The sequence below is a fragment of the Cnephaeus nilssonii genome (assembly GCF_951640355.1).
Source record: "Cnephaeus nilssonii genome assembly, chromosome: 1".
Lineage (NCBI taxonomy): Eukaryota > Metazoa > Chordata > Mammalia > Chiroptera > Vespertilionidae > Cnephaeus > Cnephaeus nilssonii.
Window position 1 is genome coordinate 56379608 of NC_137072.1, and position 26468 is coordinate 56406075.

Sequence of the window (26468 nt, forward strand, 5' to 3'; positions counted from 1 at the left end):
AAATTAAGAAGCATATAAAAATTACTAGAAGTGTCATTAAAATTAATAAGGTACATAAAAATGACTTCTGTGCCAGTCTTATCAGGACTGTGGATATGTACTAGTGTTTAATTAATTATAGGGACACATATTAAGGAGTTAGAGGAAGGTTCCCACAATTTACTAGAAAATGTAATGATAACCCGAAACTTTTTCCCCCTTTGCTATATTTTATTGCATAATAAATTGGAATGCTTAGTCTAAAACAAGCCCTGACATTTACCCCTATGAGATCCTTCATGAAATGGAGCGAATGTCACTTAGGAGTGACAAAAAATAAGCATTGGCCCTATTTATTCTTGCATTCCTCAGCAGATACTCTAGGAGTGTTCCCAAATGGAACATCACATTACATTGAAATGCTTCTAGGTTCTTGGGGCTGATGACTAAAGGTCATTCTTAAAATTTTGAAAGGACTCATAAAACAAACGTGAGATATTTTTCAAACTCTTTGTTCTTGATGGGTGATCCTTTTTTATTCTCAATGCCTTTAAAAAATTTTTAAAAAGACCTTGCTTTCAAATGCTAATTGGTTGCTTCTTTCTTCCCCAGTAGTCTTCAGACCATTCAGCCTCAATACTTCATTTTCTTGAGTGCTTTATTGACCATGGTCTTGGAGATTACATTTGGCTCAGAACAACATAGCAGCTTGTTATTTCTAATTGAACTGCAGAGTACATTACCCTACATAAGAATCGATGGAAAAAAGTCAGTCTGAACATTTCATTTTCCCATTTCAAAAATCATGCCACTAGCCAAGGTGAAAAGTAAAGAAGAAAAAATAAAAATAAAAATTTCTTCACATTTACCAAATGAAAAATTTGGTTCCTTCCCAAAATGTGAAGTTCATTTCCTCATGTTAACTTCATCTAGAAAACCTGAAATTCTTTGCTAAAAGATTTTAAACATGCAAGAATCACAAATTCATTTTCCAGCATGATGACCTTTTTGTTTTCAGGTTAAAATAATTGGCACACAATTTACATGGAGAGGCTGTAAAATGACACCTAAACCCTCAACCTATTTGAATTTCTACTGATCATTAAAAACCCAAGGGGGGTATATTCTGAAAGAGTATGCATTTACTTCCTTTCCTGGATCAACTTTCCCATTTCAGGGACCTCCATGCAGAATGGTGGTTCTCTCCTTGACTGCCTCTGACTTCCTCATAGGGACCTGAATTTTAATAGCTGTTCATGTTCTAGAAACTGGAAGATGAGTAAACTGTTCTTTTTGGAGGTATCTCTTCTCATTTCAGGCTACCCTAGAGTCCCATTGAATGCTATGGATGGTGATTTGATAAAGTATACCCTATTGGTCAAAAACCTGTGACTGTGCCTTTGAAAGAATCCAAATCCCATTTGAGGCTTAGCTTCCTCATTGGAAGGCTGCCATCTGACTCCATAGCTCCTGGAGAGAAACTGGGAAAGCATTCAAGGCTTTTTCAAAATTGATTTCTTTGTAAACTGAAATCTAATTATTATATTTCAAACATTGTTTTTGCCTATTGATTGGGAAGATTTCTAAGACAACTACTGTGACTTTCTTTTTCTTTTTTGCCTTGGTTTGCCCAATGCTAATGTATGTCAGCTATAGAACAGCAAGGTATCAACATGTTCTTGGTGGTCAGGAGTGGCAGATGGATATGCATCTTCCTAATGAAAGCTGGATCTTTTGAGAGGTCTGGGCAATGTTTAAAAGTGAAATAGTAAAATTGTGGAAGTATCCTACTTTATATATATTTGCTCACCTAAATATACCTTAATTACTACTACATAATTCAAAGATAAATATATGTTTGTCATATAGCCATTTAAATTCTTGGTACAATAAGATCCCCCCAAATGAAACCTTCTCTAGTCTCTACTTCATATGAGAGCTCTGGGAAGTGATCAGCTTCCTGTCACTCTTTGCCCTGCTTTGCAGAGTTTCTCTGTCTGTATGTATAATCTAGTAGTCAGCCAAGACCCCTAAGCAAATTTCTGTAAGTATATTCCCAGATAGCTCCCTCTTTTCCAGAACATATACCAAAAATGCAAGCCACCTTGGCCTTCCCAAAATTTGATCTCTAATTTCTCAACTCTGTAAGGTTGACAAAATGTTTTGGACCCACATTCCTGTGCCTGCAGTATGGAAATGACTAGCAATAAGAAATCTCAGGTGATTATTGGGATCATTTAGTTGTTTCCAAATACTTAGGAATCAAAGTCCTTTTTTACCTGTTGACCCATATCTGAAAGGGTATCTCCCCTTCTGCCCCCATATTTTGCTTGGTTTTCTAGTTGTTTATTGCAGAAATTTGATCCAGTCCTTGTTATTCTCTCTGGCTGGTAGGGAGCCAGACAAACAAGGATACAATGCTTATTTCTTTCCTTTCCTTTTTTTTTTTTTTTTTTTTTTTACAGAGAGGAAGAGAGAGGGATAGAGAGTTAGAAACATCGATGAGAGAGAAACATCGATCAGCTGCCTCCTGCACACCCCCCACTGGGGATGTGCCCGCAACCAAGGTACATGCCCTTGCCAGAATCGAACCCGGGACCCTTGAGTCCGCAGGCCGATGCTCTATCCACTGAGCCAAACTGGCTTTGGCTACAATGCTTATTTCTGTCACACGTTTAACTTGAAAAAGATATTGAACTGACTCCAGGACTCAGACATATCACAGAATGCAAATAATAATAATCTTGAGGGCTCCACGAAGATTGGAGATACTAAAACACCAAGAATAAGATTTACTAGTTAGTGTGCCCTAAATGTTAGCTGGTGAGATATCTATAAGTTTTAATGGTTATTAATCTATATATATAAAAGCCTAAGTGACCATTACGACCAAATGACCAGAATGACCGGAACGACTGGTCAACTGGTCGCTATGACATGCACTGACCACCTGGGGGCAGATGCTCAATGCAGGAGCTGCCCCCTGGTGATCAGTGCGCTCCCACAACGAAAGTGTCACTCAGCTGACAGACCTGTCCCAGTGGCCCACCAGCCGGGCGGCAGCCACTCACTCCCTCAGTAGTCCTGCAGGTCCAATCTCCAGAGAACAGGCCAGGCACCGATGGATCAGCACCACCAGCATGATCCAACAGCGCCACCAGGCCTCCTGGAAGTTGGCCTCGGGCAACACAGCCACTTCCCCTCCCTAGATGCTCTGCAAGGAAGAAAAGATATAAAAGTGGCCACCAGGTGGCTCCCAACAACCGGTGCAAACATCAGCAAGATGGATCTGGATCCCCGGCTGGCAAGGGCATCCCCCTGTCCATCCAGAGGGCCAATTGCGTCCTGCCCCCAGCACCCCCCTGCCACTCGGGACCCCACCTTTGCAAGAATTTGTGCACCGGGCCTCTCGTTTACTAATATTTTACTAATATTTTCCTTTGTAACTCTAAAACGTAAAATCTGTATCAGAAGCGTCTCTCTTGTTTTTATATTTATACTCATGTTCATTAATGAGGAATTGTAGAACTGATTTTGTGGTGTTGTAACTATGCTAAAACTACTACATTAACAAAAGATGACTTAAAACTTTAAGGTCACCTTAACATTTGGGTTCCTTTCACGTGCAGTGGTATAATGTTCTTCTGAAATTAAAGTATAATATAGTTCAGATAATGGGTTGGAATGTTGCAGAAGTTATGAAATCAATCTAGACCAACTTATTTCTACATCTTTGAATTTCCAAGTAACTGTCAATATCTTCTGAAGCTTCTAGAGACAAGTAGTAAACCTATTTTATTTTTCAGAAGAAAATGTAAAACACATCTCTGAAATATTTATTCATTGTTTAGTCTAAGAATTCAGATTTTAGCTTTGAAAAGGAAAAAAGTTGGGTCATGCAAGTTTACCTCAGTGCAATAGTGATACTCACAGGTGTCCTTGACAGCTCTCATCTTAAGAATTGGTGTGATGAGAAACTGTAAGAAATTGTCAAGCCATTGTCATACACCAATTCTCATGATGATTTTATTCAGTCAGCACTGAGTGAACACATATCCCTGTTTTGCTATAAATTACATTGTCTGCACAGACCAATTGTCCTCAAGTGTCTGTTTATAAAAATCAAATTGTTTCCATTTTTTCTCATGTAAGATGGTATGTGAGAAAACATCAACAACAACTGGTTTGTTGTTGCTTCAACAAAATTATGTACACGGCACAGAGCTATTGATTGCACTGCTTCAATAAGAAAAATAAAAACTATATTATCTAAACTTTAGGCTAGATCAAAATTGTTGCAGTGGTATCTTTAACTTTCTGATGTATATTATCTAAATTGGGTAATGCTAACCTCATTTTCACAAATTTCTAATTGAATTATCTCTAAAGGGGTCTTTAAAAAGAACATCATAAACACTGGCTATTGAATTTTTGGCATTTCAATTTCATTTACTTCAGGTGATAACTCCAATTTACTTTTAGGATGCTTTACATTCTTGATATCTGTATACTTTTTGCATATACTCTTTACATTGTATGATATTCATTTTCTTTGATCTATGCCTTCATAGTCCCTGTTCATCTTTCAAAAAAATTTTTGTCATCCTTTAAGCCTCTCCCCCTGCCCTCCCTTCCCATGAAGAATGAGATGCTTGTTATGTTCTCCCTTAGCACTTTGTGCCTAATAAGAACTAACATCCATATATAGCACTTCCTTTGTGCTAAACTCTTTAAGTTAGAAGCCCTTTGTTTTGGGAATGTTTTAGTTCCTTTCATTTTCATAAAAGCTCTATGAGTTAGATAATATCATCTCCATTTTACAGATGAAGAAACAAAATGATAGAGAATTTAAAGACAGCCTAAATTCACAGGTAGGAGACTTAGGAATTTAAATATATTCTGGGTCCAGATTCTCCTTCTTCCTTTTTTAAAAAAATCTTTATTGTAGAAAGTATTACATATGTCCCCCTATCCCCCCATAGACCCCTTCTGGCCCACCCCTATCCCTCTCCCCCAGTGCTTCACCACCATATTGTCTGTGTCCATGGATTATGTATACGATCTCTTCCCACCCACTAACACCATCCGCCCCTGCCTTCCCTCTGAGATTCCACAGTTTATTCCATGCTTCTATGTCTCTGTTTATTTTGTTCATTAGATTCCAAGATGAGTGAGATCACGTGACACTTGTCTTTCTCTGACTGGCTTATTTTGCTTAGCATAATACTCTCCAGATCTATCCATGCTGTCTCAAAGGGTAAGAGATCCTTCTTTTTTACTGCTGCATAGTATTCCATGGTATACGATTAAATGTACCACAGCTTTTTTACCCACTCATCTACTGATGTGCACTTGGGCTCTTTCCAGATCTTAGCTATTGTAAATTGCCCTGCTATGAACATAGGGGTGCATACATTCTTTCTGATAGGTGTTTCTGATTTCTTAGGATATAGTCTTAGAAGTGGGATCACTGGGTCAAATGGGAGTTCCATATTTAATTTTTTGAGGAAACTCCATACTGTTTTCTACAGTGGCTGCACCAGTCTGCATTCCCACCACCAGTATGCTAGAGTTCCCTTTTCTCCACATCCTCGCCAGCACTTGTCACTTGTTGATCTGTTAATAGTAGCCATGCTGACAGGTGTGTGGTGATATCTCATTGCTGTTTTAATTTGCATCTCTCTGATGATCAGTGACTTTGAGCGTTTTTTCATATGTCTCTTGGCCATCTGTATGTTCACTTTGGAGAAGTACCTACTTAAGTCCTTTTCCCATTTTTAAATTGGATTGTTTGTTTTCATTTTATTAAGTTGTATGAGTTACTTGTATATTTTGGATATTAACCTTTATCAGATGTATCATTGCCAAATATGTTTCCCCATACAGTGGGCTCCCTTTTCGTTTTGTTGGTTGTTTTTTGTTGTTGTTGTTGTTGTTCTTTTACTGTGCAGAAGCTTTTTATTTTGATGTAGTCCCATTTGTCTATTTTCTCCTTAATTTCCTTTGCCCTACAGTGGTTGGCAAACTGTGGCTTGCGAGCCATGGTTTTCCACTCTGTTGACTAATGTGTTTGCCGACCACTGGGATAGGGGCTTAATCACAAGGAACAACAACAGCCTGTAATTATTGGAATCGAGAGTCTAGGTCAGTGGTCGGCAAACTCATTAGTCAACAGAGCCGCAGTTTGCCGATCACTGCCCTAGGAGATGTATCTGTAAACATATTGCTATGAGAGATGTCTGAGATTTTGCTGTTTATGGTTTCTTCTAAGATTTTTATGGTTTCCCAACTTACATTTAAGTTTTTTATCCATTTTGAGTTGATTCTTTTGTATGGTATATGTTAGTGTCTAATTTCATTTTTTTTGTACTTATCTGTCCAATTTTTCCAATACCATTTATTGAAGAGACTGTCTTGATTCCATTGTATGCTCTTGCCTCCTTTGTCAGATATTAATTGACCATAATGGCTTGGGTTGATTTATGGGGCTTCTGTTCTGTTTCATTCATCTATATGCCTCTTCTGTGCCAGTACCAGGCTGTTTTGATTACAGTGGCTTTGTAGTATAACTTGATATCTGGTATTGTGATCCTTCTAACTTTGTTATTCTTTCTCAAGATTGCTATGGCTATTTGGGTTCTTTTCAGTTCCATATAAATTTTTGGAATATTTGTTCCAGATGTGTGAAATATGCTGTTGGTATTTCAATAGGGATGGCATTGAACCTATACATTGCTTTGGGTAGTATGGCATATTAATGGTGTTGAGTCTATCAATCCACGAACATTGTATATTCTTCCACTTGTTTATATCTCTATCTCTTTTCTCCATATCATGTAGCTTTCCAAGTATGAGTCTTTTACCTCCTTGGTTAAGTTTATTCCTAAGTATCTTAATTTTTTTGTTGTTGCTATGGTAAATCGGATTTTTGTTTAGTTTCTCTTTCTGAGAATTCCTTATTGGTGTATAAAAATGCCATCAATTTCTGGGTGTTAATTTTGTATCCTGCTACATTGCCAAGTTCCTTTATTAAATCTAGTAGTTTTTTTTATGGAGTCTTTAGGGTTTTCTTTATACAATATCATGTCATCTGTGAATAATGGTAGTTTTACTTTCTCCTTTCCAATTTGGATGCTTTTTACTCCTTCTTCTTTTCTGATTGCTGTGGCTAGGAATTCTAGTACTATGTTGAATAAGAGTGGTGAAAGCAGCCCTAGCCAGTTTGGCTCAGTGGATAGAGCATTGGCCTGCAGACCAAAGTGTCCTGGGTTCAGTTCCTATCAAGGACACGTTCCTCAGTTGCAGGCTCTTGCCTGGCACAGGCCCTGGTCAGGGATGGTGAAGGAGGCTACTAATCAATGTGTTTCTCTCACATGGATGTTTCTGTCTTTGCCTCTCTCTTCCAGCCTCTCTAAAAATCAATGGAAAAATAACTTCGGGTGAGGATTAACAACAACAACAACAACAAAAGACTGGTGAAAGCAGACATCCCTATCTTGTTCCTGTTCTTAGGGAAAATGGTCTTAGTTTTAAGTATGATATTTGCTGTAGGTTTTTCATTTGTGGCTTTTATTATGTTGAGATATGCTCCCTCTATTCCCACTTTGCTGAGAATTTTTATCAAAAATGGGTGTTGCATTTTGTCAAATTCTTTTTATGTGTCTATTGATATGATCATGTGATTTTTATCTCAGTTTGTTTATGCGATGTATCATGATTTGCAAATATTGTACCAACCTTGTATCACTGGAATAAATCTCACTTGGTCATGGTGTATGATCTTTTTAATATATTGCTGGATCTGATTTGCTAATATTTTGTTAAGGATTTTATCATCAATGTTCATCAGGGATATTGGCCTATAATTCTCTTTCTTTGTAATGTCTTCATCTGGTCAAGTGTTCCTTCCTCTTATATTTTTTGATCAGATGCTAAAGACTCTGGTTTTAGTATATTTTCTTGAATAAGTATTATTTTCTGTGGGCCCTTAGGAAAATTTCCAGAGACTTCAAATAATTGTGATTTATTAGATTTTTGAAATTTTGCATGGAACTTCTCACCCTGCTACCTCAGGTGGAGAAGTGTTAGTTAACTATCTGGCTAATGATTTAGCATGTTGTTATTAATTAAGAAGAGCCTTAAACTTGAACTTCCCCAGTCTCTGTTTCAAATACTTGGAGAATGCTTAAGTCACTCTTTTCTTTTCAACTATCTCTCCTCTGGGAAAACTCTTCCTGCTGTTATGGGTACTGAATTAGGTAGTAGCACTTGGTCTTCTCCACTTACCTTTGTTGACTTGGAACCTCTGCCCTTAGAGCAAGTTGGAGTGATAGCAATTGAGGCCTCTAATAGTCTATGCTTGCCACATCTGAAGTAGGTTCTGTGTCCTATAGATTGGGATAGGTGAGAAAAGGGGAGCTCCCAAATTCTTGGCCACATTCACCAGAAATTTAGCTTCTTCAAATTAGAGCTGAAGGGTCTGAGAAATACTAACAGCCTTTCCCTCCAGGTTAGATAAAACTTGATTGGTAACTTAGCAGAGAGAGCCCTACCTTCTTGGTCAAACCTTCTTGGAGTAGAGTTTCCATAAAACTGAGCAGGGCAGGTGGCGAGATGGAAGGAAAATCGGTAGGATAAGGATCAGATGCTAAAGACTCTGGTTTTAGTAGATTTTCTTGAATAAGTATTATCTCATTTTCTGTGGGCACTTAGGAAAATTTCCAGAGACTTCAAATAATTGTGATTTATTAGATTTTTGAAATTTTACATGGAACTTCTGACCCTGCTACCTCAGAAGTGGAATGCCTCCAGGGATTGTGTTCTTAACCAAAATGCTATAATGTATACTTCAAATTTGCTAGTTGTTACATGACAGTCACCATACTTTTGCAATTTTTGGTTTATTTTATATAACATCCACTGGAAAATTTTCTAAGCCACAGTTGTCTCTTTTACCTGGATCCCTGAACCAAACTTTACTATTTATTGACTTTTGCAAAGGAGCCCTCTTCAGACACTGCTGCGGGAGCTACCAGAGCTTGCCATCAACCCCCTTATCTCCTTGCTGTGAGTGCCTGCCAGTGGCGCCTCTTATCAATCTTACTCTCCCAGCCTCTAGGGGGCAGACACTCAAAGGCTGAGACCTCAGGAAAGCTTGACCTTCTGTGAGGGTTCAAAATGCTGAAGGTGGCCAAGTAGCAAAAACTTGGACAATGCCCTTAGCAAAAAACTTAGCCCAATGACAGTGCAATTTCAAGACTATTATTATCAGTATTTTCTTAGTTCTATATTAACATATGAAGTCTATTTAAAGCTAGCCTAAAACCACACACAGTTTCTGTGAGACAATATAATTGACACACATTTAGAAATCTATGCCGTTTATAATTTGGAGTTTTGTTTTTTTGTTTTGTTTTGTTTGGTACTAGGTATTGCTGTTCATTTTTCCTCTAGAAGCATGAGCTTCACGAGCAGGAAAGTTGCTGTGGTTTTCATTAGCCTTTTTTCAAATTAGTTTAACAGTGACTGGGCCTAAAAGTCATGATTCTGCAGTTTAGGTTTGCTTGTCTGTCTTAGGCTTTTAAAAATAATTTCCCTAAAAAATCTAAAGATTGATGACTATGATTAATTATGCTTGCATAATCACTCATGCTTTTTTTTTTCTTTAGTTAATTTACACATCATTTTTTTTTGCTACAGATATAATAACATCTTATATTTAGAAACACTCTGTACTTTACTAACTGCTTTCACATAACTTAATCTCATAACAACCCTGTGTGGCCAAGTTTATTATTCCTCTTTCATGGACAGAAAAATTGAGGTTCATAATACTCCTTGGTTTCTACAAGCTCAATGATCTTTTAAGTAGAAAAACTGAAACTTGAACTGATATATTTTGATAGTATGTGTAGTGCTCTTTGCAATATATGTTAAATGCTTTTTAGTATGTGTTGAGGTGAGGAGACTAGGTGAAGATAAGGTAACAAAGTAGATTGAAGTAGTTCCAGTAAGAAAGTTAATTCCGTATTATTTCCATTTTTGTTAAATGGTATATCCAGAATAAACTATGTATGTTGCTTGAACTTACACTGATGTACATAGTTACTATATCTAACTGTTATACTTATTTGTGTACAGTAGGTCCTTGGGTTACGTGGGAGATTCGTTCCTATGGCGACATAACTCGGTTTTCGCCGTAAGTCGGAACCCACCTACATAAGCACCTACGTCACTCACATGGAGCACATACACAGCAGTAATGAAGTGAAACAGTAAAAAATATTTAAAAGAAAGATAACAATTCCTGACCTTTACTTGTGGTAAATAAATAATAAAAACCATAAAGCACATATGTACATACGTTGAAATGATGGAACTTTTTTTTTTAAAATAAATAAATGGGAGATGGCGACGTAACCACGAAATGACATACATAGAGTCGGACGTAACCCGAGGACTGCCTGTATTGTAAAAATTGAGAACCTGTTGCCTACGTGTTTCTTAGTGTGAAAAAAATTGAATTTACTTTTACCTGTATTTAACATAAGCAGGTTAAGTTTTAAAAATTAATCCCAGAGAAGAGGTAGGTTCTTTTCTTCTATTTAAATTGCTGTTTGTTTGTTTGAAGATCATGACATACACAATTGTACTCTAATTTACTCTTTTCCCCCTTTATTCATTTTCCTGATTTTGTCTAATTCTATGCTTTCCACAGATTGTGAGGACATGAATTACGAAATATCAGTCCACATGGAAATGAAAATATTGTGGAACAAAGGGCAAACAACAACGACTACTTCTAAGACCCAGAGAATATTAAAACATTTCTGTAGTACTTGTAAGTTCTCATCAAATGTGGCCTTATTTAGTAATAATGATTCTTGATATTTTGAATTAAAAGCTTTCTACTTTGCCTGAAAAGCACATAGCTATTTGAACACATTGTGAGGCAGGATAGTTAAGAAGCTGGGAAAATTCCTTGGCAAGTAGAATGAGGAAACCGAAACAGGTACCTGAACAAACTGGCCCAGCAATTTACAGCAGAAACAGAAGGTCACCTCCCTAGAAATAACATCGAGGCCGCAGTTATATTTCAGCTCCAGGCCCAGAAAAGCAGCAAAACCAGGTGGGTGACATCAGGACCAGCTGCATTGAATAATGACCCAATGCTCTGGTGCTGACCAATCAGTAGAGACCATGACCCTAAAAGGGCACACCTGGAAAAACTGATGACTATTGAGATCCTCTCCTAAACTCCCAGACTTTAAAATCCCTCCAAGCAAAGGGCCCAGAACCCTCTCTCCTTCCCAGGAGCATGTTAGAGCCTTTCCTTCCTGCCTCCTCTCTTCCCCCACAGGCATGCATCTTCTAAAGTCAAAAGGTTCCCAGCAGACTTGCAATCAAGCGAGCAATGGGCATCAAGCAGCTCATCCTGAGCTAATCCCCTGAACCTGTCACCAACACCCACTTCTATCTGACTTCCCGATGAGCCAAAGCAACCTTGTCTAGGTTCTCTCCTGTTGCTTCTTCTATCTTAAGCACTTCCTTGTTTCGCTGACTCCGGCTCTAATAAACATACTCTCAGTCACCTGGACTCATACTGTGAAATCTTTCTTGCATGAAGTGAAGAACCCACACACTACCAGCTGGTCCTAGGCAAATCCTCTCAGGGCCAGGTCCCTTTCCAGCAACCATTGTGAATGGGTGAATATATTTCCTAATATCAACTATGTCAAAAGACTTAATAATTGAATGATCCTTTGCCATCTCTCTTGTAAATTTGAGCTTAGTGGATGGAAATCAAAGAATGAAAAATCCTAAGAGAACTTAACCAGGCATAGTCTTGTATCTATCTTGTTCTTATTTTTGTAATCACATGCATAATTATTTCTTTTCTCCTTCCCCAGCCCCTTTTTTTCCCTTCTCTTCCTCTCTCCCCACCTCCCCTTCAGGTTATCAAAACATTTCAATTTTGTTTATTTAAAAAATACTTACTGACCTGCTTCTATGTACCAGGCATTGTGAGAACCACCTTTGTACTCTATTAGTACTTATAGTTTAGATGGCGAGTCTAACAGTAATACAGTCTATATATATAGATATAGTCTAAGCCAGTGGTTGGTAAACTGCAGCTCGCGAGCCACATACGGCTCTTTGGCCCCTTGTGTGTGGCTCTTCCACAAAATACCATGTGTGGACGCGCACATACAGTGCGATTGAAACTTCGTGGCCCATGCGCAGAAGTCGGTTTTCAGCTCTCAAAAGAAATTTCAATTATACTGTTGATATTTGGCTCTGTTGACTAATGAGTTTGCCGACCACTGGTCTAAGCGACCGGTTGACCGTTCGACCAGTTGACCCATTGGCTGGTCGCTATGATGCGCATTGACCACCAGGGGGCAGATGCTCAACACAGGAGCTGCCCCGTGGTGGTCAGTGTGCTCCTACAGTGGGAGTGCCGCTCAGCTGACTGATGGGCGCCAGCTGCCAGGTTTACGACTGGTGAGCGCAGCTGCAGCGGTGCCTGCAGCAGAGCAGCAGCAAGCCTCCCGAGTGGTGGCGGCAGGCACAGTGGGGCCGGGATGAGAGGGTAGCGCGGCACCCGGCCCGGGCTCAGGCTCCTCCCCAGTGGCCTACTGCTTGGCACACTACTACATCCCTTGGGGGATATTGGACTACTGGTTTTGGCCAATCCCTGCAGACCACACCAAGGGACCCCACCGGTGCACGAATCCGTGCACTGAGCCTCTAGTTGTTATATAAACAGGAGAGTTACAGAGAAAATTTAATTAAATTATAAGAAATTAAACTGTCCTGTAAACCTATGAAGATCACAAAAAGACTGTAGTATCTGTGTGCGCAGAGTCTCTCTCTCTCTCTCTCTCTCTCTCTCTCTCTCTCTCTCTCTCTCTTTCTCTCTGCCTCTCTCTCTTTCAACTTTATCGTTCTTTCCCAGCCTTTCCAAAATATATTTAATTCTGAGGCCTTCACACAGAGGTTCTATTTTCAGATAGAGAACTGAAATAGTTTTGATAAAATGGTTTATGTTGAATGCCTTGAAAGCAGAGATTATATCTTATTTATCTTTGCCTCTCTGAGATTTAGCACAATGCTTAGCTTATAATATATGCTCAATAAATAGTTAATGAATCAAGGCTACTAGTTTAGGGTGTACTATAGAATACTGTTCTACCTTTCTATGATCTTAGATAACATGTATATTGTCACAAGGAAATAAGATCTGCTAAAAAAAATTCCAAGAAGACTAATAAGCGAGAAATATTTTAGAAAAAGGAAATTACTTTTAAAGTAACTCAGTAGGCATCTTCCTGCTACACCTTTCCTGTGGTGAGTTGCTTGAGGAAACTTATCTTTCTCTCAACACATAGTTTGCACTTTGCTTTATGTTGAATTAGTTTAAAGTAAGCTGCTTTTGTGTACTTTCTACTTTTATCTTTCTATAACTCTAGGGACAATTTCAGTTTAGAAAGTACTCTTTTCATTGCTATTACTCTCCTTTTTTTTTTTTTAAATTGCTTTCATTTCCTACTGTTATCTCTTTTCTTTTGGATATATTCTTTTAAGTAGTCTGTCTTTTTATGATGGATTCTTGCCCACTTTTATTGAATTTAACTTTCCAGGAATATCCATTATCTTAATTAATTTTGTGAAAATACCATCCATACATTATTTAATATAAAATGTTTTCAATTATAAGATGCACAATCATTTTACCTACCTGTAATAAAAACAAACAAACAAAATATTGCCAATTATAATAGCTAGGAGACATCAACTGAAAGGTGCATCCTGATTTCAGGAATATTAAAATATGAAAAACTGTATGCTTTGAATTTATAAAATACAAAACAATTACATCACAGTTTTACCATAAATTTCCAATTACAGTGTATATATATATATATATATATATATATATATATATATATATATATACAAAATTAATTACTTTTATGATACTTTTAGGCAAAGGGATACTGTGCTGTATATTTAATGTACAACAATGACTTTGCATGTTTTCAAAAATATTCTGAGAGCTTTAAAAGATATCCTGCTAGAATGGACTCTCAAAAATAAGAATTTGTCTATTTTGTATGTACCCCAAATACCTACATGGAGATACAATAAATATTTCTTATGTGAATTTGTGAGTGAATTCATGTTTTATTAGAAATGCCATGTATCTGTTTGAAGCAAAACCCAATGAACCAACAGGAATTACTAACTACTGAGCTCTCTAAATGTCAGCTTATGTTTTTCAGATATCTTGTACTTCTTACAGTATAGCTTCCCAAGCCTGCCTCTGTTTTCACTTTTTGCCAACTTCTTTCCATTTTGTAAGTATTCAATTATTAGGAAGATGTTTATAATTCAGTGATATTTCCATTAATGTTTTGTGAATTGCCATGAAAAAAAATTAAGTGACATAATTCATCATTTATGACTATCCATACATGTACACTTAGAAAGTTAAAAGGGAATAAATTAATCTTAAAAACTGCCTTGTAGTAATATATTTAATCCACTTGGCAACAAACAAGTAGAGATCAGTAGGCCAAATATGGAAACAAGTAATTTAACAGTGGGACCAAATTTGTAGGGTCTTATTTTATTATCTTTCTTGTTTTTCCTCCATTTCTAAGACATTTCTGTGGCTTTGGTGATGGTTGATTACAAAGTTATTCTTATGTGACAGATGCCATTTAGAAAAATCTTCCTAAGTTACCAATCCAATAACATTTGCAATCTCAATAGTTATATCATATTTAATTTAAGCCTAATACAAATTCATTCTGATTTCATAGGCAGAATATCACAGTAACTAAGGACATAACCTCTGGAACTAGGATCTCTGCACTTGCAATTTATCTCTGGCTCTTGTTAGTTATATGGACATGGAAAGTTAGTTTATTCTTTTGTGCCCTATTTTCACCTTTCTCATGTAATTTGTATCCCTCTTATATATTCTGTGTAAGGATTAAATTAGTTAGCACATGTAAAATTCTTAACAGGTCAGGTCAAATACTAGATGCTGGTTTTGGTTTCTCTGTTTTTCCCTCCAGACCCAGTGTGTCCTTCACTGTCCTACTCTGTGACCTGGGAGGCTGACCTTCATGGTCTTCATTACTTGGACCCTCTTGCCCATTGATTTACAGTTGGATTTGCAACTGGAGACAATGAAAGGAGATGAAAAGACAGGAGGAGTGACATTGGGATAATCCCTCCCCCATTTTCCCACTGCCTGATTGTGGTTTTGGCATTGATTATCTTTCTCTATCCTCTTTCTATACCAAAGGTCGCAGCTACGATGTTGTAGTCTATTTCCTATGGTCTAGCTACTGCCAGGTATGTTACTACTGCTCCCTCCTGATGCCCCATCAGACACCAGGCTTGTCAAGGCTTGCTGTGTATCTAGGCCCTGGCACTTCAACATTCCTTGCTGATTTTCTTTACCATATTTACATTCTCTGTTAATAATCCCTTTATTTAACTATCCTCAATCAACCATTTGAGTGTACCATTAATTTGCTCCTGGGATCATAAACAATATAGTGCTGAATTATTTAGTTTAAGCTAAATATTAGATTATTTCCTTCAAGTAAATGAAATATCATTAACAGTGATAACATTAAGAGTTGCAAATCTTAGGTAAGGAAAATTGATTTTATTAACCTGTGTCATGGGCAGCATAAATTTCCTAAGAATTAAAGTGGTGTGTGTGTGTGTGTGTGTGTGTGTGTGTGTGTGTGTGTGTGTGTAGAATTGGGACTAGACTGCAGCCAGAACAAAATAAAGGCTGATAGACCTTTTCTCAGGGGTTTTTCACATGGTCCTTCCCATCTATTTCTCCCTTCTCAAGCGTTGGAATCCATGGGGGTATTGTTTGAGTGGCCAAATCAAGTCAAATATAGAACAAATCGGAGTTTCCAAATTTAGTGGGCATATTGGAGTTGCTGGGTGGGTTGAGGAAAGAATGATCCTCAGTGTTGGGTGGAAGAAGCTTACAAGACCATATAACTAAGAGCTAGACCTGAAAGGTGCTTGTAGGAATAATTAAGAAGGTCATGGCTAGTTTCCATTCAAGTAGGAATTACAGGAAGAACTAGGTAGCCTGAAAAATTATTAAGTACAGTGGCTGTATCCTGTGGGACTGTAATAAGTGTAACAACCTTTTACGCAATTGGGCACCTAATTGATAAATCTATATTGCATCACAGAGGACTTGGAGGAAACAGATTGTTTCTATATTTCCATCCACAAACCGTATTCTGGATCTGTGCATGGCTGAGCTTGCAGGAAACAGAGACCATTATGAGTCATAAAGGTGAGACTGGGACATAGAAGCATTAGCACTGTATGAAGCAATAGCATTTCTTATGTGAAACAGCAATGGTTTTGTTCATTCTGGAAAGGAATTTAAAATAATTGGCTTTCCCAATATAACTCACTTTCATCTTATTCAGAGTTAAGTATTTCCAACTCAGAAGTCAAGTAAAATCCTATAAATATGTCAATTCTCACACTTATCACAATAGGAGTAAGAGATTATAATATGATGTTAAGAGGAGGTTACGAGATCTGAAGTCAGACTTCCTGTATTTGAATCTCAGCTCTTTGCTACTTACTCTCCCTGTAATTTTCCACATTTTTTTTTCAACCTCCGCATGTCTCATTTTCCTCTACCACATTCTTGAGATCAGAATACTATTTATTGGAAATACTGTGAGAACTGAATAAGTTTATACATGCAAACAAATTAGTAGAATATGTATCACGTAGTAAACATTTAATACATCTTAGCTTTATTGTTATATGTGTCTCTCCCCAAGCAGATTATATACCTACCTTGAGGTATGAATCTACACTAATAAGAGGGTAATATGCTAATTAGACTGGATAGACCGGACATCTTCTGGACAAAGCTGCAGTGGCTATGAGGGCCAAGGAGGGCCGGCAGCCACAGTGGCCGACAGTGGCAGCAGCAGCGGGGTGATGAGGGTGGCGCCTTCCCCTGATCTGCCTGGTCGCCTCCTGCAGAGGAAGGCCAGACTACATCTTAGGCCTGCTCTGTAGGACATCCCCTGAGGGCTCCCGGACTGTGAGAGGGAGCAGGCTGGGCTGAGGGATCCCCCCTGCACCCAAGTGCACAAATTTTCATGCACCGGTCCTCTAGTATACTTATCGGATGAATAATACAGTAAGTATTATGGATTTCCAAGTCTATCATAATGGTAAATACTAAATATTTGCTTAATGACTAAACAAGGTTAACTTGCCTTAAAATATGAATCTCAAAGACAAAAGAAAAGCATATATATTATCTTTTATTTCAGTTCTCACTTGGATTTGCTTGTTAATCACTAGAGAAGAGACTGTTAATAGTTTACTGCACTTTAAATTTCTGTGTGTTTTTCCCCAGTATTAACACATCAATGCAAATGCATAACTATACCCTTGGGTACATATAGCAGCACTTTCACATTTAAGTTTTGATTTTGTTTGTTCATAGTTTAATTATTTGCCAAAAAGTGAAAATCATATTAAAACAATAACCAGTAATAAGTTATAGGCATCAATAAGGGGGTTGGTAAACTACTCATTTATATTCTTTTATAGAAATATCACAGATTATTTTATAACATGAAATTATAGTGAGTCTACTTAATTTGTGCTAAACAATGTACAAAGTGCAGCCAATGTTATTATAAATTTTGATAAACATCCAATTAGCATCAACATATAAAAAAGACAGTTTGCTTCTCCTGTTTACTAATTCTGCAATTGTTTTAGTCTATAAGAAATACTTTCCACATATCATTAAAAAACAAGTAAGGTTTTTCTGAAGGAAAAAAAGTTAAGAACTATGGACTGTTAGGTGCTAAAGTAGCACAAGGCCAACCTCATTGAAATAGTCAGGGAGAGCGCATGTCATCATGCTTTACGGCATTTACACAGTGCCTATTTGAGAATTTTACTGTTTAAGAATAATTCTGTTACTATCTTATTTTATGGTTATTATGGCAGAAAATAATTTATAAATTAATAACAGTTACTATTTATTAGTTTTTCTAACAAGTAAATGGAATTACAGTACAGGTTTCATAAGTATAACCCATTTAATATTTACAGAATCGCTAGATAAGAGCTAAAAGACAAAATAATAATTTATTTCATTCATTAGTTTACCCAGTAATTAGCACTGAGCTTGAATATAGTTGATAATCAATAAATATTTATTAAACAATTGGATGGCCTTTCCTTTGAAGTAGGTCCTTACTGGAAAAGTGTTGACTTGGTCTATTGCTAAAGTTTAAGTATTACTGAATGTACAACTTTGATCAAATCAACCTTCGGCACAATTACCTACATTTCTGCATACTGTAGGGCTTCAGTGAGAGAATGCCTGAGGGATACCTTCACTTTATCATGTGTAAGAAACTGTAGAAGGAGGGAATTCAAGCCTAAAATGTTTATGAACGTTGCTGACAAAAAGTAGTGTAATTAAAAGAAGAGCCTGCAAAAATCTGATTCTGATCCACATAAACTGAAGGCTAGAAAACATAACCATTGAAACTATTTTAGAAAGAGCAGAGCCAGTATTTGCTGCAGCTCTTTTAAGATTATGACACCAGTTAATAAATCATAAAGAAACAAAGAATAAATTAACCTCTAGAAGCCAAAACCACAAGGCGCAGGTCAGACTTACCAGCACGGTCACCACACGGAGGACCACTCCGCGCATGTTATTCTCCAGTTTCTTGTCAGTCAGTGACCCATTCAGCCCTGTGACAGGATTCCAGCACCCAAGCTGAAAGATCAAATAGCTTGGTCACTTTTCTGCCTGAAGAACAATCCCATCACCTATGTATAGACCCTCCAGAGGACTTGGTGATAGATCTTAGAATAACTGATACAGGAAGGGTCCTTTGCAGGTTTTCTTTTTTACTAGCAAATGAGCAATCAAAAATACAATTTCCTGCTTTTAAATGTCATCACATGGCATATGACCGGCAGACGAGACGTGCTTCAGGAGACTTGTTGAAGATATCTGACTTCATGAGAAGTTATAAACACACCAAGAACAGTCTTAGTAATACACTAATTGGAAAAATAATAGCGCATATAATTCTAGCATGTCAGTTCTAATAGATCAATTACTGCACAAGTTAGATGTTTTTACAGTTTCAATGGTTTTAATTACATCTTACACTGCTTTTATTGGAAAAAAAAAGAAGATTTTTAATGTGGTTAAAAGGATTACTGCTTTTATTTGAGGAAAAGTCATGTATATTGTTTTGTCAATTTCAAATATTCACAGTACATAAAACAATATAATTTGCCTTTTTTTTTTTTTGTCAGTGCTATCAATTTACTTGGGCAATTTTGGCATCAGCCTTTCCCTTAGTCTTGCCATGATTCACTGCTCTTTACTCTTCAAAATACTAGTTTAATTTTACACCTTCATGTAGTTCTTATCTCTTGTAATATCAAAATCTGAGGACTACCAGCTTTAAAATTACTACCTATAAATCACAACAGGATAAAAATGGATAACTCTCAATTCAGAAATAAGAAGAAAAGAGAGATGTGGTGACTTGAATGAGCAGATAACTGCTCAAGAAGCAAAGCTGCAAAGAGAACGTTGTAATGTATATCTTGGGAAGAAATGTCATGCCATTAATCCTGATGCCAGATCCATGAGCTTTCACATTTGGATGCTTTAAAAATGTGACCAACCTTTAGTCATATTCAGAGACTGTTTGGATTAACTGAATGGTTTATAGGGGCACATGGTGATTTGTGCTGCTTCCTTGTAAAGACTGTGACTTATTTCCTTGTATTGCATTTTGTTTGTGGTTTCCAAAATCAGCAATACACTGGCAACTATTCCTCACAAATAAATGCTTTAGGTGCTTTCTATTAAAACTCTAGTTTCTCTTTGAGCTCCCCAAAAGGAGTTGAATTAAGAAAACTAAAGTGTATATATAATACAGGGTAGGGCAAAAGTGGATTTACAGTTGTTTGTTTGGGGAATAATACAATCATCCTATATAATAAAAGCCTACTATGCTAAGTGTCCAGTTATGCAGTCGGCCATTCAACCAACCAAAGCGTAATCCTACCTAATAAAATGGTAATATGTAAATTACCATCACTCCACTACGCCCACGATTGGGCCAGAGGGAGGCGCAGGGGGCAGGACTCGGGGTGGCCGGGGGAGCTCAGCGTCTGCGCCATGGCTGTGCTGCGGAACAGAAGGGGCCTCTGGGGCAGCGAGCTCACGTCCCACCATGGACCATCAAAAGCGGGGGAGCTGGGTGCCTATCTGCTCCGGCACCAGGCCTTTCAGAAGCCTCTGCCGAGCCGGAGGCTTCTGAAAGGCCTGGTGCACCAGCGGACAGGCACCCAGCTCCCCCGCGATCGAAAGCGAAAGCGTGTAGGGGACCCTACACGTGCATGATTCAATCATGCACTGGGCCTCTAGTCTATATATATAAAAGCCTAAGCTACCAAACAATGGGTCGACAGGTCGATATGACGTGCACTGACCACCCGGGGACAGACGCTCAATGCACAGGATTGGGCTCCCTCCTGTCTGAATCAGGCCTGCGTGGATGGGGCTTAAACCTGCTATCTGACATCCTCAAGGGGTCCCGGATTGCAAGAGGGCACAGGCCAGGCCGAGGGACCCCACCGGTGCATGAATCCGTGCACCAGACCTCTAGTTAATAAATAATAATGCAAGAATAAACTCTGTTTTGCATATTCACAACTGTAAACCTACTTTTACCCTACCTGTATATCTTAAGAGAAGGGGATCCCACAATATAAACAAAAAGTCAGCATTTTTCTTATTAAAATAATTTGGAAAATGCTGCTGATTTGTTGATTTCAACTGTAAAAGCACATTAAACTCATACAATGATATGTCACTCTTTGTTACACAAAATGTCTAATTATAACAGATCCAATTAGCAAATCCAAATGTGTCGAAAGTCTAATTATCAGAGATATTGTAGTCCTCTTGCCAATGTTAAAAACTTACGAAATTTCTTTTGAGCTTTTGTTCTCTTCTGAGGTCAACCAAATTCTATCCTCAATTATATTCCTTGATATGAACTTTTTCTAATTATGTTTTTAAGATTTTATTTTCCTAGACCAAATAGTATTGATGAAAAATGTGATCTACAATTTTAAGAGAGGAGCTAAATTTCTAATGTGCTATCCATTTTACAATTATAGTACTTAATTCTAAGCTGAATGAATAGCTTTTACTACATCAATCATCTTGTTCAGAGATAAATATGTCTACTAGTAAGCTGCCAAAGTAAATAGAGAAATCCATATTTTTTATCCCTTTGAGGCTTTTTTTAAAGTTCTGTAAATTTATTGTCAGTTTGCCCAAATAAATGACATATATTAGAGCCAAACTTGACCATAGTATTCTGGTGAAATGACTAGTCAAAATATTTACCACTGGAATAAATAAAACTTGCTGAGCAGTTTGTTTCAGCGATGCTCTGGACAAACATTTTAAAATGTATAATTTCAAGCTTCTTAATTCTGTCCTCCCTTCAACATAACTAAATACAGCCAATGGTTTAAAAATTCTAAAATACTCTAGCATTGGGGGGTTTGAACTAACAATAATAAAAACGTAATTGAAGTAGGTAAAGTAGGTAGATATATCTTGTCTTCAGGCCTAGGCAATGACTTTAAACATTATTTGTACCATATATGATGTTTCTTCCCTCTCTTTTTATTTTATTCCCATTGATTCTTCCAGTGGCCATGTCTTGACCAACCACACCCATCCCTTTGGACCTTTGGAGAACTGTTTTCTCTGTTTAATCCTAGAAAAGTGTCCCAAATGATCCACTATTTTCATGACTCTAACTTTCTGGTTGAGCAATTGCTAATGATAGTGTATGTGACCTAAGCCAATCGAAGTCCTTCCTTAAAGTTTTACTTTTAATATGAAGTATGTGCATGGTGGTCAAGTAAATAAATTGATATGAAGTACTTATATATTTTAATGTTTGGCCAGATTCTCCCACATATATTATAAGACATAATTTTCTCCTCTACTTGATGAAGGTTTTTCACCTTTCTATTTTCTTTTTTCCCCTTCCTTCCATTCATTTCTTTCTTGTTTTCTTTATTTTTTTTTCTATCAGACTCACATGTGTTTTGATTATATCACTTGTAAATTTATTCCTGTTCTTAATAACAACAGTCTGTATTTTAGGGTTGGTGATTCCTTTTACTTAACTCAGTACTTCATATGCACAAACTCTAATACTTAATGTTAGCAGAATGTTAGCTGTGGACAGCAAAAACTAGGATTTTCAGAGACTAAATTTTGAGGAATAGAAAGTTTAAGATACAAATTCTCTGGAAAACTAGAAATAAAATATATCCACTCATCGGATATCAACAATGGGTATAGCAAAAATGTATTAAGGAAGTAAAGTAATACTTATTTTCTATATAGAATAGAACAATTATTTTTACAGTTTTTGTAATACTTTCTATATGCCAGCCTTGGTACTAAACTCTTCATACAAGATTTAATTTAAGCCTCAAAAAAGTTTATGAGAAGGTACTGTTATCATTATTATAAGCATTGAAACTAAGTACTCAACTGAGGTCACATATCTGCTAAGAGAGAAAACTAGGATTTAAACTAGTGCTTTTTAAAGTTCAGACTCAGTGGTTTTAATTGTGGTGCTGTTTTATAGTTTAAAATTATTTTTGTCAACATGATCTATTTAAGGTAGGTAAAGAAGGTATTATTCCCATTTTATTGTCGAGAAAACAGACTCAGAACTGTTAAATGGCTGGCTCAATATTATAGCTAATGAATTCACATTTTGGTAATACAATTTAAAAGGCAAAATCATTATCATCATTATTTTTATAAAACTTATTATGACATATACACAGTGCATAGAGCTTTGCTGATACTAATTTACTTCTCAGAACCACCCTATGAGAAAGGTATCATTACTATTTCACTGAAGGGGCAGCTAGGTATCAAGAGGTTCTGCTCTTTCCACTGGGATATATTTTATGAAGAGGCATTTAATAAAATAAGGAAAGTAGGAGAAAAATGAAGTGAACAAGATATTCTGAAATTATTTCTGGAAATCTCTCAAATTTGTGTGATCAAATTTGTAAATATAAGCATGGCACATCCTTTATTTACCCTAAGGCCTGACAGTGTTTCTCAAAATGTACACCAAAGGCCAAAGATGAAGTAAACATCAGTAACACACGAACAAATGTTGATTATCCACACCTTTTTGAAAGATTTCTCAAGTTTTAAGATTCTTTAATTTCTGTTCATATCCATTCACCTCCCAGAGGTTCACTTCAAGCTGTTCTGTTTGATTGTAATAACTCTTCCTCCAATGATCGGCAATAAAAATGAGTTCACATAGATCCAAATTGAATTTGTATCTACAATGGGTCGTATCCCTTGCAGCATGGCAAGATTGACAGGCATAGCATTTGATAAAAACTAGAATTTCACTTAGGTTCAAGTGTGAGGCTTATCTAACAACTTCCCTGTTTTCACTGTTTGAAATTTCATTAACTTGGCTTCCCTGGCTATGTGAAGAAGGTTATTTTTGTCTGGTTGTGTTTTTGTTTTTCTTTCTGTCTCTTATTGTTTTAAATAAAGAAGCCAAAGACTAATAAAGAAAATGCACACAAAATCTCCCAACACTATAATTCAGTTGAGCTCTTTCTAAGGAAATAATAATAGAGTGGCCCCTGCTGCACGTGATATTTCCAGAAAGTCGTACTGCCGATGGCAAAAGTAGATTCACTATCTTCCAGGGTCTGACAATCCAGAGAAAATTTAGAAGGGATACAACAACTTAAAAAAAATTATTAAATTCCCATTCAATTAAAGTATATTGATTTCCTATAGTATGTTCTGGTTATTGCCTAAAGTCATCTTCAAAGCTTAAAAATGCTTAATGCTTTAATTATCTCCTTCATTGGAGCTTGAGCAATAATAATCTTGTAGCTTTCTGTTAAAATCAATGTAATATCTTGTGTTCAACAAACTGGTTGATGTATTTGCAAGAGAATAGTAGTATGCTCTTAACATTACATGTTATGTCATTAGTAAATGCTCACGTTTTAGATGTTTACTCTTTTTTCCCCTCCAATACTTTCACTTTTCATTTGTCCATGGGCTTTAAAGGATGATGTTTGACTTACATCCTTATTTTTCAGCCAGTGTTACAATGTCAAAAAGAGCTGAACTGTTCAACTTTAATTTTACGCTCAATAGCCTGTTGGCTTTAATAACAGGAGACAAGAGAGCTCTTAATTGGATGCCAAATGGAATTCCCTACATTTATTAGCTTGTATTCATATGGAACAAACGAAGCCTAGCCATAGCACCAAATCTCCAGCCGCAGGACACAAGTATCCACTGCCTGAGGGCTGTGTGCTCCGAGCGACTACATTTCCTTTATTTGCTTTCTCAGCCTTCAAAGGAAAAGAAGGAACAACAAAGGCATAGGCAATGCGGCTGAAAGCCAACTCTTTAGAAATGCACAGCTTTTATTTGGTAGATATTACTTCTGTAATGGATTTTAAGTATAAAAAATACATATGGCAGGTTGACTCCAAAACACAATTTATAGAGTTAAATTGGAATGGTGTCCTCTTGGATATGTATAGGAGTGTAGTGTGCCAGGAACCCCTCTAATAATAATTTTCTGTGTGGAATTTCCACCTGCAAAATCAATTCACTTTGTCAGACTTGCTCCCTAGGGGGTGATTATTCCTACAGTTTGGTCATTACCATGAAGTAGTGGCTGTTCTTTAGATTATGTGCAATAGCATTAGCACTAGAGTTTTCTTCAGGATAAAATGTCTTTGAAAGTCAGGGAAAAAAATCTCCTGATTCAACCATTTATATTTCCCTGTACTACTGCTAAAAACAAACAAACAACCCTTCTGTTGTATGTTATAATGTACCAGATGAACTTAAGTGATTTCCACAAATAAAGAATATAAACAAGAGAAGCTCAAAGGTGTTGTTTCATATATATGAAAATAACTCAAAGTTGTTATGCAGCCATAGTAGCCACTCTCAGTTATCAACTGGTATTTAACTGATTTAATGATATTTTTGGTTCTTATGTTTTCTCTTCTTTTATAATTATTTACTTGGTACAAAATTACTATCCTATATAATAAAAGCCCAGTGATCGAATGGCAAAACAACCAGAATGACTGGTCAACTAGTCGCTATGATGCGCACTGACCACCAGGGGCAGATGCTCAACGCAGGAGCTGCCCCCTGGTGGTCAGTGCGCTACCACAGTGGGAGTGCTGCTTGACTGACGGGGATGAGCAGCTGCTCCCGCTGCGAACCCCGGGCTGACGAGCAGGAACCAGGGCTGCGATCATCACCTCCTCGCCCCAGGTTCCTCCTCCTCACTCCCTGCCACCTCCTCCGGATGCCCGCAGGCCACGCAGCACTGCTGCTGGGCTTGTAGAGCTGACCCCAGAGCCTGGGAGGTGGGTTCGTGGCTGCCCCGGGACTGAGGCCTACTCCGCTGCCTCTCAGTACTATTGTCGCTGGGCCTGGCCCTGACCGGGTCCCTGGAGAGGCGAGTGCTCCAGCTCCATGGAAGATGCTGGACCAGGGAGCAGCCACTCAGAGGGTGGGTCCACAGCAGCTTGGCTGGCTGGAATGAGCAGTGCTCCCACAGCAGGCCGATCCCCGCAGGCCATGCCCCCCACCAGTGCACGAATCCCGTGCACCAGGCCTCTAGTTACCCTATATTTAGAGGTAATATATTGCAGTGTTTAGGATCAGAAACTACAAAACCAGACTACTCAGTATGATGCTGCTGGGCAGGCATGTGATGTTGGGCCTCAGTTTTCTCATCTCTCAAATGGGAATAGTAAAAGTGACTTCCTCACAGGGCTGGTGGGAGTGTTAACTGGCTTAATATATGTTTAGACATGTTCTTGGTACATAAAAACTAAAGAGGTGATCATTATTATTCCTACACAATCAGTATTTTGCTCCTTACTCAGACTTACCACCTGGGAGCCACTAGTTTCAGTGATGGAGTATGCTCAAAGCTATGGGTCTCAAATTTGGCTGCATATTAGAATCACCTGAAAGCTTAAAACACACACACACACACACACACACACACACACACACAAAAACAAACAAACAAAAAAAAACAACAACTCTGATGCCTCAGCCCAATCCCAGAACAATTAAATTAGACTCTTCAGGGGTGTTCCAAGGCATCAGTGGTTATTAAATCTTTCCAGATGATTTCAATCCGTAGGCAAGACTGAGAAACACTGCTCTAAAATTCCCTAACACCCAGGGATTGCCATCTTCTAGGATGATTACTTAACCTTACAGACAGTAGACATCGATTTTACTGACTTCCTTTGAAAAATCTAACTAG

General features: G+C 37.6%; 1 protein-coding gene across 2 annotated transcripts in view; it reads right to left on the reverse strand.

Moving 5' to 3' along the window:
* GRID2 (glutamate ionotropic receptor delta type subunit 2) overlaps positions 1-26468 on the reverse strand; it is a gene marked incomplete at its 3' end in the record, with an annotated part of 1404804 nt that overhangs the window by 392695 nt on the left and 985641 nt on the right. For both annotated transcript variants that reach the window (XM_079766351.1, XM_079766350.1), the window contains one exon: positions 18710-18811. In XM_079766351.1, coding sequence (XP_079622477.1) covers positions 18710-18811 — 102 coding nt within the window. The remainder of the gene's footprint in view (positions 1-18709; positions 18812-26468) is intronic.